The 12330-nt window shown below is 46.4% G+C and overlaps 1 protein-coding gene across 1 annotated transcript in view; it reads left to right on the plus strand.

Moving 5' to 3' along the window:
- Positions 1-12330, plus strand: part of ENPP3 (ectonucleotide pyrophosphatase/phosphodiesterase 3) — a 249644-nt gene that overhangs the window by 119000 nt on the left and 118314 nt on the right. Inside the window, exon 9 of the mRNA XM_030196550.1 lies at positions 10262-10371. Within this exon, the coding sequence (XP_030052410.1) occupies positions 10262-10371 (110 nt within the window). The remainder of the gene's footprint in view (positions 1-10261; positions 10372-12330) is intronic.

Here is a 12330-nt window from a genome sequence, read left to right on the forward strand (position 1 = left end):
TTTCATTAACAAACTGAGGGACCATGGGTCAATTTTAGCAGACAGTGGAAAAGGTGCCGGTACTCAGTACCCCCAAGTACCCCCTCAAAAAAAGCCCTGACTGTAGGTAAGACCATTTTCAAAGTAACAGGAAGGAAATCTAAGACTCCTCACAAAACTAGAGGAAAAATAAATACCACAACCTTCTGGTCTAACGTCTTGAATAATCCAGCTCTTCCTCCACAGTCAATAACAACTTCATGATTAAATGGGATGACCTATGCGAAAATGACTTAAATAACATAGCTTCCCTCAAATCTACATCCAAACCAACCCAGAAAATTTCACCTTGGTTTAATCAATCTATCCTTCTTTTGAAAAGGAAATGTAGAAAACTGGAAAGAAAATGGGCTAAAGACAAATCAAATGAAAACAAATTAACTTGGAAAATAGCCATCAAAACATACAAAAATGAGATCAAAATTACAAAAACTCAATACTACAACAAACTAATCAGTGGTAATTTTCTTAATACCAGTAAACCTTTCAATCTGATAAAAAGCCTATTATCCACAAAAGAAATAACCACAACCACAGAGTCTCCAACAACAGCACAGCAACTGACTATTTTTTTCAAACAAGGATCAGAGAAGGAGTCCTCAAATTAAAAATCAACCATCAAGATATTTACGAAAACAGTCAGTCAGACACACATACAGCAATAGCCACCAATAGAATTTGGTCTTCCTTCCAACTACTAACCCACAACACAGTAAAACATTACCTCCTAAAATATTCAACCTCACAATGCATACTAGACCCTTGTCCTATTTATTTAGATTTTGCTCTCACCTTTTTCAGTAGTAGCTCAAGGTGCGTTACATTCAGGTACACTAGATATTTCTCTGTCCCAGGAGGCCTCACAATCTAAGTTTGTACCTGAGGTAATGGAGGGTTAAGTGACTTGCCCAAGGTCACAAGGAGCAGCAGTGGGAGTTGAACCAGCCACCTCTGGCTTGCAAGACTGGTGTTTTAACCACTAGGCCACTCCTGCACTCCACTAATGAGATATTGCACCCTCCAGTCACCCAGCTCTGAGCTACTTCTACCTGTTCATTTATTTTCTCACCTCTGCAATAAAGCTGCCTCTCTTCAGATTTCTACCTCCAACCACTGATACAGCTCTCAGAATTACGGAGTCTCTGTGCCTTGGGGTAACACTTCTGAACATCTGACTGTGAGTAAATTATCTGTGTTTATTCAATAAAGAAAACTTCAGAAAATAAAGAGACTTCAGGTGTGTGCTGGTGTGCCAAGGTTATACTTCAAGATATTGAGACTTTACAGTTAACAAGTCTTAAGAGGCTTGACAGTCCTAGTTACCTTATGAAGGAAGCTCCTAATATATTCATTAATCTTTTTCCGCAGCATAGCTCCTTCCTACTATTCCATGGCACTTTCCCTGATAATAAAGGTTCTATTATCCTAACACCAATACTAAAAAACAATTCAATCACCATAACTGACGTAACAAATTACAGACCAGTTGCCTCCATTCCTTTGATGATAAAGGTGATGGATGGAAGGAATAGTAGCAGCACAAACTATGGACTACCTTTCACATTTCTCCCTACTACTCAAATTGCAATCAGGTTTCAGACCGGGCTATAGCACAAAGAATGTCCTTACTACCCTAGTATCAAATCTCAGAAATTAGCATAATTAAAATTAGTAATTAATAATAATAATTACAATTAATTGTTTGAAATATTATTTGAAATATTTGAAAGGTATTAATCCACAAACGAACCTTTTCCGGAGATGGGAGGGCGGTAGAACGAGAGGACATGATATGAGAGTGAAGGGGGCAGACTCAAGAAAAATGTCAGGAAGTATTTTTTCACGGAGAGAGTGGTAGATACTTGGAGAACTCTTTTATTTATAGAGACGGAAATCAATAGACAACCGTACATTAAAAATACATAAATACAAATCAGCCCACTATATACATATTCACAAGTCCCCCCCCCCCCTACCCGGGAACCCTAATAAAACCAATACCCACCTGAAACCAAAAAATCATGACAGTTTTAACTTAACATGCTTCCACCAAATAAAAAATTTACCAATCCCTACCTCCGCCCTTTCCCACCGTGCTACCTCCTAGACCGCCCTTACTATATCCCAACTGACCCCCTCAACAGACCTGTACTCCTGACGCAGGGAAACCCCGCAGCGCGCCATCCAAAGACAGAACCTGACAATAACAGAGATCAGAAACCCCATTACCGGCTCCAGCTGCCCTTTCCCCTGCTGTCTCCCATAAACCCAATCCGCGTAGGTGTAAGATCGAAAACTGGGAATTTGTAACAGAGAAGCCACTCTGTCACACACCTGAATGGAAAAAGGGCATTCCTTTAAAAAATGGTTCATGGTTTCTTCCTTTCCAACACATTCCCCCCTCGGACAGTCACGGTCCTTCATGTTCCTGTCCTTCAGATTTCCCCTTACATATAGCTTTCCATGCAAGGACAGCCAAGCAATGTCCCTGTACTTGTGTGGGATCCTTTCTGATGACACCAACCGCAAACCCCGCTCCAATACCGGCCCAGGAGCATCCCTAAGTACCAGTGGAGAGGAAAATCTCTGAGTGCGCACCCTTTCCACCCAAACCTCCCTCCTCCCTTCCTTTATTTCCTCTACCATAACACCCCACAACCGTACTAACTTGACCAGGGTCCGATAATACCCTACCCCCTCCGGAAAGCCTTTCCTCAAAACCCTCACCCTCCCCCCTCCCAGCCAGGGGACCCAATATTCCTTCCACCACTGAATAACACTCTCTGCCCACCCCGGGGGTTCTTGATCTACTGCCCGACCCAAATTAAATTGAAGAAACAAAGAACTGAAAACTAACACTGGGTTAACCATACCTACCCCTCCCTCATTCCTTGGCAAGTATGTGATGTTTCTTTTGACTGGGTTCATCCGGTTACCCCATAGCATTTGAAAAAACACACTGTAAAGTGCCGTGTAACAACGCTCTGGTAACAGACAGATGTAACTTAAAAATAAAAACATTGGCACTACATGGGATTTGATCAAACGAACCCGATCTGCCATCGACATCCTCCAGCCCTTCCACCTCTCTACCTTTGCCCTTGCCTCTTCAATCTTCTGATTCCAATTAATCAATCCATAGTCCCCTGCCTCAAACTGTATCCCCAGAACCCTTATCCTCTCTGTAGCCTGTGGGAACCCACCCTCCAATTCAAACCTTGCCCCTGCCGGTCCCACCCATAAGCTTTTACATTTCTGATAATTCACCCGCGATCCTGACGCCTGCGAATACCTTGAAATCATCCCTTGCAATTTCCTGCCTTCTGTCTTATCTGCTACCCAGACCGTAATATCGTCCGCATAGGCCACCACCCGTAGTTGCTTCCCCTTGCTCACCTCCACTCCTTGCAATCCCTCTTCACCATTCAACTCCAAACGCCGCACAAATGGGTCAATGGCAAAGGTATACAGCAGAGAGCTCAAGGGGCACCCTTGTCGCACTCCTGCCGTAATCCCAAAATCCTTCCCCTTCCAGCCATTCACCAATGGAAAACACCGCACATTGGTATACAATAACCGAAGCTGTTCTACCCATCCCCTTGGAAACCCATAATGAATTAACACCTCCCATAAAAAATCCCACTGTACCCTATCGAAGGCTTTGTCCTGGTCCAGGGCTACCAGTAACCTCCCTTTCTGATCCTCCCGACTGCGCTCCAGACCCTCCCGTACCCATGCCACTGCCTCCAACACCCCCCTGCCCGGAACCCCACAACCTTGTGAGATCGCCAGCACCCCCCCAGATACCTGTCTCATCCGAGCTAAGAGCATATGCGCAAAAACCTTCCGGTCGCTATTTAACAATGCTATAGGCCGCCAATTAGCCATAAGCCGAGAATCTTTGCCTTTACTAAGGAGAACCAGTGCTGACTCTGAAAAAGACTTTGGCAAGGAACCCGTCCTCCGTGCCACCTCCCAGACCTCCAACAAAATTGGAGCCAGCTGGTGTTTGAACGCCTGATAAAACTCCGCTGGGAGCCCATCAGGTCCCGGCGAGGTCCTGCTCCGCAAGGCCCCAATGGCCTCCTCCACTTCCTGCAACGTCCAGGGCTGTTCCAGAACCTGGAGATGAGGCCCCCAGTTTCCCACCCCCGGGGTCCCTTCTACATACTTCTTCATGACCTCCTTGTCCAAATTCTGATCAGAAAAAAACTGCTCAAAATGATCCTCCACCACCCCCAGGATCCCTTCCCTTGAATCTCTGATGACCCCCCTTTCATCCCTTAACCCCTCTATTATCCTATGTTCCCTTCTCTCCTTGCAGCATACGAAAGGATCCGGGCTCAACAGTTTCCCAAAATCCCTTTCGTACACCAAAGAGGCGTACCTGTTATATTGCACCTTCTCCATTTCTGACTGCACCACCTCTATATCCTCCCTCCTCCCCCCTCTAGAAATTAAATTATCTCTCCTCTTCTTCAATGCCATCCCTAACCGGGTTACCTCCCGTCCCTCCCGTCTCGCCTGACGTATGAAAAAGACCTTCGTGCGCCGTTTCACTTCCTCCCACCAATCCCCTGGAGATGAAAAAATACCCTGTAAAGACGATTGATCTATCAGAAACTCCAAAAATTCCCTCTGTACCGGCCCCTCCCTTAGCCATTTTAAATTTAGTCTCCACATACCCCTTCCTGACCTGTGAATTCCCGCACCCCCTAACTTAATTAACACCAACTTGTGATCTGAAAAATCCACCTCCACCAGTCTAGGCCCCTGCCCACATGCCCCTCCCCGAACCAAAAACCTATCTATCCTACTTCTACAACTACCCCTGGAAAACGTAAAACCCTCCCTTCCTGCAAAATGTTCCAAAAACACGTCCACCAACCCTGCTCCCTTCATGATCCCTGCCAACCTCACCCCATCATAACGCACCTGTGCTGACCTACCCCCACTATCTTCTTTCCTCAGGATCGTATTAAAATCCCCTCCCCACACCAACTGACGGGACGTATACAGATATGGCCTGATTTTCCCGAACAACAGTGACCTCCCCCTCTTACTCTGGGGCCCATAGATATTAATAATTCTTAAAGCCACCCCGTGCAATAATACATCCACCACCAAACACCTCCCTACCCCTAACTCCACCACCCGTTGAATTACCACCTTATGTGTCTTGAACAAAATACCTACCCCCCCATACCTTTCCCCTGCCAGCCCCCAAACTGAAGGACCCCATCTCCATGCCTGTTTCGCCTGCCTGACAGCATCCAATGTCTGCAATCTCGTCTCCTGAATCAAGAAACAATCTGCCTGTATAGCAGAGAGGCCATCGAAGGCCACACATCTCGCCCTCTGGGAGGAGACACTGGCCACATTAAGCGTGGCAAAGAATAACAGCACTCCCGCCATCACCTCTATCTAGAGAAACGCCTCCCCTGCACAGACTTCTCCTTCCTCCCTTCCTTCTGCTCTAACCTGCCACCTAAATCCTGTACCTTACCATCCCCCACATCTTCCTCCTCCGCCCAGTCCCTCACTCCAAATTCAAAAATCCCCTTTCCTTCCCCCCTCCCCCCTTATTTTCTTCCTCCCCTTCTTCTTCTTCTCCTCACCTACAACCCCCCCTCCCCCTAAGGCACAACCATCTCCCCGCTCCCCCTCCTCCACACCCTCCTCCCCCTCTCTCTCGTCCTCCGACCCTTCCCCCCCCTTATCTACTGCTTGAAAAACACTATTTCTTCCAGATTTCCTCTTCCCCCCTTCTCCCCTTCCTATACCCCCTTCTCCCTCCACACTCTCAACTTCCATATCCCCCCCTCTTCCAAGCAACCCTCCTCCATCCTAACCTTTCCCCCTTCTTCCTACCCCTCACCTTTCCCCCTCCCTCCCTCACTGCCTCCTGCCTGCTTCCTTCCCCCTCCTGCCATCCTCTATTATCCCCTCTTCCCTCCTCTACTATCTCCTCCTCCCTTCCTTCTATTTCCAAACCCCTAAATTTATTCCCAACCTCTATCCCTTGCCCTAACCCCCTCCCAGCAGCTACCCGCATCCCCATCCCCTCCCCTTTCCTCCCTTTTGTTTCTTTGAGACCCGTAACCATCCTTCGTCCTCACCCTCCTGCCTCTGAGCTACCCCCCGTTTCTCCCCCCCCGACTTGTCAACTCTTCCTCCACACCATCCGTACCCTGGACCCCTGTCCCCTGTCCCTCCCCCCCTCCTGCATTTGACTATCCCTTCCCGTGCCATCCTCTCCCCCATTATGAGAAGCCTGCGGACAATCTCTAAATGCGTGCCCCAGACCCCCACAAAGATTGCATCTAATGGAGGTACAATCCTCCGTGGAATGCTCCTTGGCCCCACATTTTGCACACTGCATTACTGGGCAGGACATGCTAAAGTGCCGAAACGACCCACACTTAAAACACTGCCTCGGCTGTCCTTTATAGAAGCACAAAATTCTGTCCCTCCCTATGAACGCCGCTGAGGGAATGTGCTGTATCACCTGGCCCACTTGATTTAATTTAACCAAAGCCCCCCATCCACCCGCCCATACCCTACTGGGGTCCGGGAGTTTAGTCAATGGAGTTCTCAACTCTGCATACCTCTGTAACCAGAAAGCCAGGTCTGCCCCTGAAATGGACTCATTCCGCACCAACAGAGTCACCTGCACCAGGTCAGGTCTGCTGATCGGGACCACTTTATAATTTTTCCACTCCCCTCTCCCCCTTACCCCTTCATACCTCTCCCAGAAGACCTCCATTCCTCTCTGTGTCAAGAAACTGACATCGTACTCCGGGATGTTCACCGGATGTATGCATGCATAAAGGTCCTCTGGGATAAACCCTAGCCCCAAAACCAACCTCAATACTGTGTCCCTGGAAGGCATCCCCCCCTCCCCCACCCATCTAACTTGTACCACATTCCGCCTCCTGGGTACTTGCCCACGACCTCTCCCCTCTTCCCCAAAACCTGCCCCCGCCCTACCACCCCATGGAAACCCTCTCCCCTCTCTTCTCCCCCCACTACCTACTACAGCAGCAAAGGACTTAGCCCCCTGCCCCCATCGCCCTCTCCCACCTTTCCCTGAACTCAGTGCATCCTGCCCATCTCGTACCGTCCCCCCCTCCGATTGCCCCCCTGCTATCCCTTCACGTGCCTCACCCTCCCCCCCCCTGCTGTGCCGTGCCCCCTCCCCCTTGATCCCCACCTCCCTTTTCCCCAACAGACAAATGTAACAATTCAGAAAATTCCCCTTTACCCCCCTCCCCCCTCTTATCAATACACATATTTATCACATCAGATATGCCCCCCTCCTTCAAACATTCTCTATCCATAGCAACCCTCCCCCCCCAAGTCCAAACTCAATCCCTCTACAGAGCTGTCCTTATCCTGCAGCAATACCCCACAGGCCTGGGCTGAAGATCTGGTGTTTAGTTCTGTCTGCAGAGCATCTTCTGACCCCTGCTGGCTGTCTGTATGCTGTCCTCTCCACACAGGCAGGTCTTGCAGGAGACTGGTAGTTAGTTTCACCTCAGGCTTTCCCCCTTCTTCCTCCTGATTGGATGGGAACTCCTGTCCATCCAACCCTCTGGGGCGTAGCTTCTCAGAACCTGGCTGCACAGCAAGCTGAACACCTGACTGAGAAAAATCGGTTGCTGCAATCAGAGAGTCAACTGGCTGCACCTGAGCCAGCCTTCCAGTGTACTGCAGTCCTCCTGCCATCTCTGCACAAGCTGTATCCACTCCTTTAACATGTAAACTGCTTTCCTCCTTACTGGATGTTTCTACTAACACCTGTTTGGAAAGCAGACTGCCTCCCAAGTCTCCTTTCTCAGTTTCTACAATGTGCACCAGTTTAGGAATCTGTCTTGTTTCAGATTCTTGTCCCTTAGGTGGTATCACAGGTTCTGAAAAGACACCAGAACCAAGTCCAACCACCTCCTGTCTGGAGCCTTTTTCCACAGTGAGTACATCTGGCTGGCTTGCCAAAGCCTTCATAAAAGTTAAAGTAGCTTGATTATCAGACCCTGACAAGTCCTCTGTTACAGGCTGATGTTTAAACATACAAGCAGAGCCAGACTCTGCCTTTTCTCCTGCTTTCATAGACACGGTAGCCTCTTTCTGGCACACTTCTCTCTCTGGACACAAATGTTCAGAAGCAGAGGCCATTCTTTCCTGATTCAAATAAAGCTCCCTCAAGGGATTATCACTGCCCTTTTTTCTCTTTCTGCTGTAGCTGTTTTACCAGTCGGACTTCCTCCTTCTTGTAAGCCTTCCTGTGTTCAGCTGGGGCTAACTTGCTCAAAGCCTTAGCCATTTTTTGCTTCTTCCCCAGCTCTGCACACTCCTTTTCCAGGGCCTTGATTTTTCTGACCCTCTCTACCACGCCTTTAGCCGTGTCTTCTGGATCACAGCTTTCTAACTGGACCTCCTCTTCTTCCTCCTCCTCTGACCAGCCATCCTTGCTCTCTACCTGATCAGGAACAGGCAGAGGCTCCTGGCTCACCTCCATTCTCTCCTCTCCAACCATCCCCTTAGAGAGTTCTTCAGGGGTCTTTACCAACTTCCTCCCCTTTCCACATTCTTCACGCTCACCTTCCATGAGCAGCTGAGTCGTGGAGGGGGTAACGATCCGGCTTCCACCCCTGGACTTCTGCACTCTACGGTCCACAGGACTCCTCTCCCTCCTCTCTGGGGCTAATCCAGAAAGAGAGCTACTCCTCCGGGCCTTCTGGTCCCTGGCCCCAGTAGGCCCCATGGCCTGGGACCTTCCTGAGGACTTCTCCCCAGGGACCCTCCTCATTGCTGGGGAAGGAGCTAGGCCCCGCTCCCCTCCCTCCTGGTACTGGCAGAGCCTCCGGCAGCACTTCCTCCTCTGTCAAGGACTAGCCAACAACTGAGCTGGAAAGCCCTCCCACGGGAGGTGGTGGAAATGAAAACGGTAGCGGAATTCAAGCATGCATGGGATAAACATAAAGGAATCCTGTGCAGAAGGAATGGATCCTCAGAAGCTTAGCCGAGATTGGGAGGCGGGGCTGGTGTTTGGGTGGTGGGGCTAGTTCTGGGCAAGACTTCTACGGTCTGTGTCCTGAAAATGGCAGATACAAATCAAGGTAAGGTATACACAAGAAGTAGCACATATGAGTTTATCTTGTTGGGCAGACTAGATGGACCGTGCAGGTCTTTTTCTGCCATCATCTACTATGTTACTATGTTATGTTACAATTAATTATTACCTGAATTAGTTATTACTCTATTTACCATTAACTTTCTCTTTGCTTCATGTACAATTTCTCATTCACAATAGATTTTCTAAATGTTAAAAATCCATAGCTATCCCAGTATGTTTATGATACTGTATTGTAAAATTGGATTCTTACAACAAATTACTTTCTTATGCATTAATCTTTGTTATGTATCCTATACTGTTTATTATAAACCACATTGAACTCAAACTTGTTTGGGATAATGTGGGATATAAATGTCATAAATTAATTAATTAATGTGGGCTGTTAACATGAGCTAATTAACATTCTCTGACCAATGTTTATGCACTAAGGGGTCCATTTACTAAGGTGTGTTACTGGATTGAATATCTGCCAATGATTAGTACATACTAAATACCACACAGATTATTGTATTCCTATGGGCTGCATGGCATTTAACACACACTAATTCATTAGTGCATGCTAAATCCGTTAGCACACCTTCGTAAACAGACTCCTAAGTTACATTAGTCTCTAAGGGCCCCTTTCACCAAGCTAGGGCAAAAGGGGGCCTGCGCTAGCATTGGCGTGCGCTTTTGATGCGCACCGATATCCCCTTTTACCGCAGCTGGGTAAAAGGTAGGTCTTTCATTTCTGCAGGAAATGGCTGTGCGGCAAGTAGAGCACTTGCCGCGCGGCCATTTCGGAGGGAGGGGGCAGCCCTTACCGCCACACATTAAGGGGGCGGTAAGGGCTCCAGCGCTAACCCAGAGCTAACAGGGCAGTGCGGATATGACGATGCGCTGGGGGTGGGAATTACCGTTGGGCTGCCGCTGTAGCAGAGTGGTACTTCCTTTTTAACGAGCTGGTAGTTCCTTTTTAATGAGCTGTAAGCCCATGTTGGGCTTACTTTCACTTTGTAAAAGGGGCCCTTAGTGATCTAGTGGACAGGAAAAAATATGATCTACCACAAAGCCTGTAGCAATTGTATGTGTGTGTCCTTTTTACAGATCTGGCTGACAGCAATGTATCAGGGTTTAAAAGCTGGGACCTTCTTTTGGCCAGGATCAGATGTTCCTATCAATGGAACTTTCCCTACAATATACCAAGTGTTCAACAAGTAAGTGTTATGAAATTTGCAAATGGTAAGGCAATAATTTGACTTGAATATCTAAAGCAACAAATAATCTATTGAACCACAAATAGTTGGCATCTGCAGGCATAAGGGCTATTGTAGTGATGTACAGTTGGGTACTGGGTTTTTGGTGGGTTTAGGAGGACTCACCATACAAGATAAGAGTGCAATGGTGAGATGTGTACCTGGAACCTTTTATGTGAAGTCCACTGCAGTAGTGCTCTGCTGGGATGTCTGTGTTACCAGTCTACTAAGAATGCTGGCCCCTCATACATCCCAATGGCTTGATTTTGTGCATTTTTTACTTGAAACATTTTTTTTTCCAAAAATGGTCCGAAAAGATAAATGCACTGAGTACAGCAAAGTCTAGAAAAAGGAGATTTTCAAATCAAAAACATAAACATTTTTCGGTTTTGAAAACCATTATATTCGCCACTTGAATTTTAGACATTTTGTGCAAAACATCCGAAGTCGGATTTAAGCATCATGTTGAAAATGCCCCTCTAAATATTGGCTCTGACTGTCATGGCATTCGCAGGTTACTGCTGAGGCAGTCTGAAGGCAAATTCAGGGAGGGACCAGGATTTATGCAGGCACCTACCATATTCAGTGCAGCATCCACATAACTAACTGGGCATATGTAATCGTATAAAAGGCAGTCCTAACCTTGCTCAGTTAGCTATGTGGGTACAACACTGAATATTGACTGTACTGTAAAAATGATCATGATGGAATAACAGATATACGGTCTTATGGAAAGGCTGACGGTAGCTTGTTTTAAAAAGACACCAGCCATTTTTGTCTATATGATGTAGGACTCGAATGTTTATGCCCAGATGTTCAAAAACTACTATGTTGCTCAACATAACCTTTTTGTGTTTTCTAACCATCCTAGCTCACTGTGTATTTTTCTGGTTTCTTGTAACAATTCTACATCTTTTATTTATTTATTTGTTGCATTTGTATCCCACATTTTCCCACCTATTTGCAAGCTCATTGTGTCGCTTACAATATTCTGCCCTGGCTATTGCCATAGCTGAGTAAAGATACAATTAATAATTACACAAGAATATGAGTAACATAGTGAGATAAAGCATTGGGTATAACGAAATCAATAATGAAATAACAATTAAAACAGTAATTTACTAAAGTTCAAGTGAAGGGTCGTTGTGATATGTTCTATTTAAGAGATAGGCATTCAGTGATTCCCGAAAGTTGATTAGATCACTTATTTTTTTCACATCAAGTTTTAGCTTGACAACAGTGGCGAGTGCCTTGAGACTCCTCGCAAAGCACAAGTTATTACCCACATTGTTTAGATCTACTAAATGTCTTCTTTTTTTTTCCTAATAATGTGGCTATCAGGAACACTTTGTAAAGACCTGTTACAACCCCCACCACCCCCTTTGTTTCTGATATCTGTTACAATGGGATGTATGTTCTCATTGATGTGTAATCCTCTGAAACTTTGTAGAAAATTATTGACCTGTTCTAAGACATGCCCCTCCTCGGTCCCTCACCTTATCATGATCATTTTTATGGTATCTTAGATATTAAACAGTTCTACAGTAAGAAAATTTTCTTTCAACACTGTGAAATGCCTTATAGCCACAACCACACTTGCAAATCACACCATCATCTGTGTCTATCCAATACATGCGCGGTTCGGGTGGGCAGTAGAGAGAGGAGCCCTAACTGCCATTCTAAGGAATGTTTAAAATAGCATACAAACCTGGTGTCCAAAAAAGAGAGAGAATGCTTGTCTAAAATATTTTGTGATAAGCGTGACTCTTACACAGAAAAAAAGCACAAATGCAAAGTCATAAAATGTTTGCAGTGTGGTGATCCTTTGCTGAAAGGTGAAAAACATTTATGTTATATGACAAGGTTGGCTAGACCTAAACCATCCAAAAGGTATATCATTTATGACTGTGAATGTATGGA

Source organism: Microcaecilia unicolor, chromosome 3 (assembly GCF_901765095.1).
Source record: "Microcaecilia unicolor chromosome 3, aMicUni1.1, whole genome shotgun sequence".
NCBI lineage: Eukaryota > Metazoa > Chordata > Amphibia > Gymnophiona > Siphonopidae > Microcaecilia > Microcaecilia unicolor.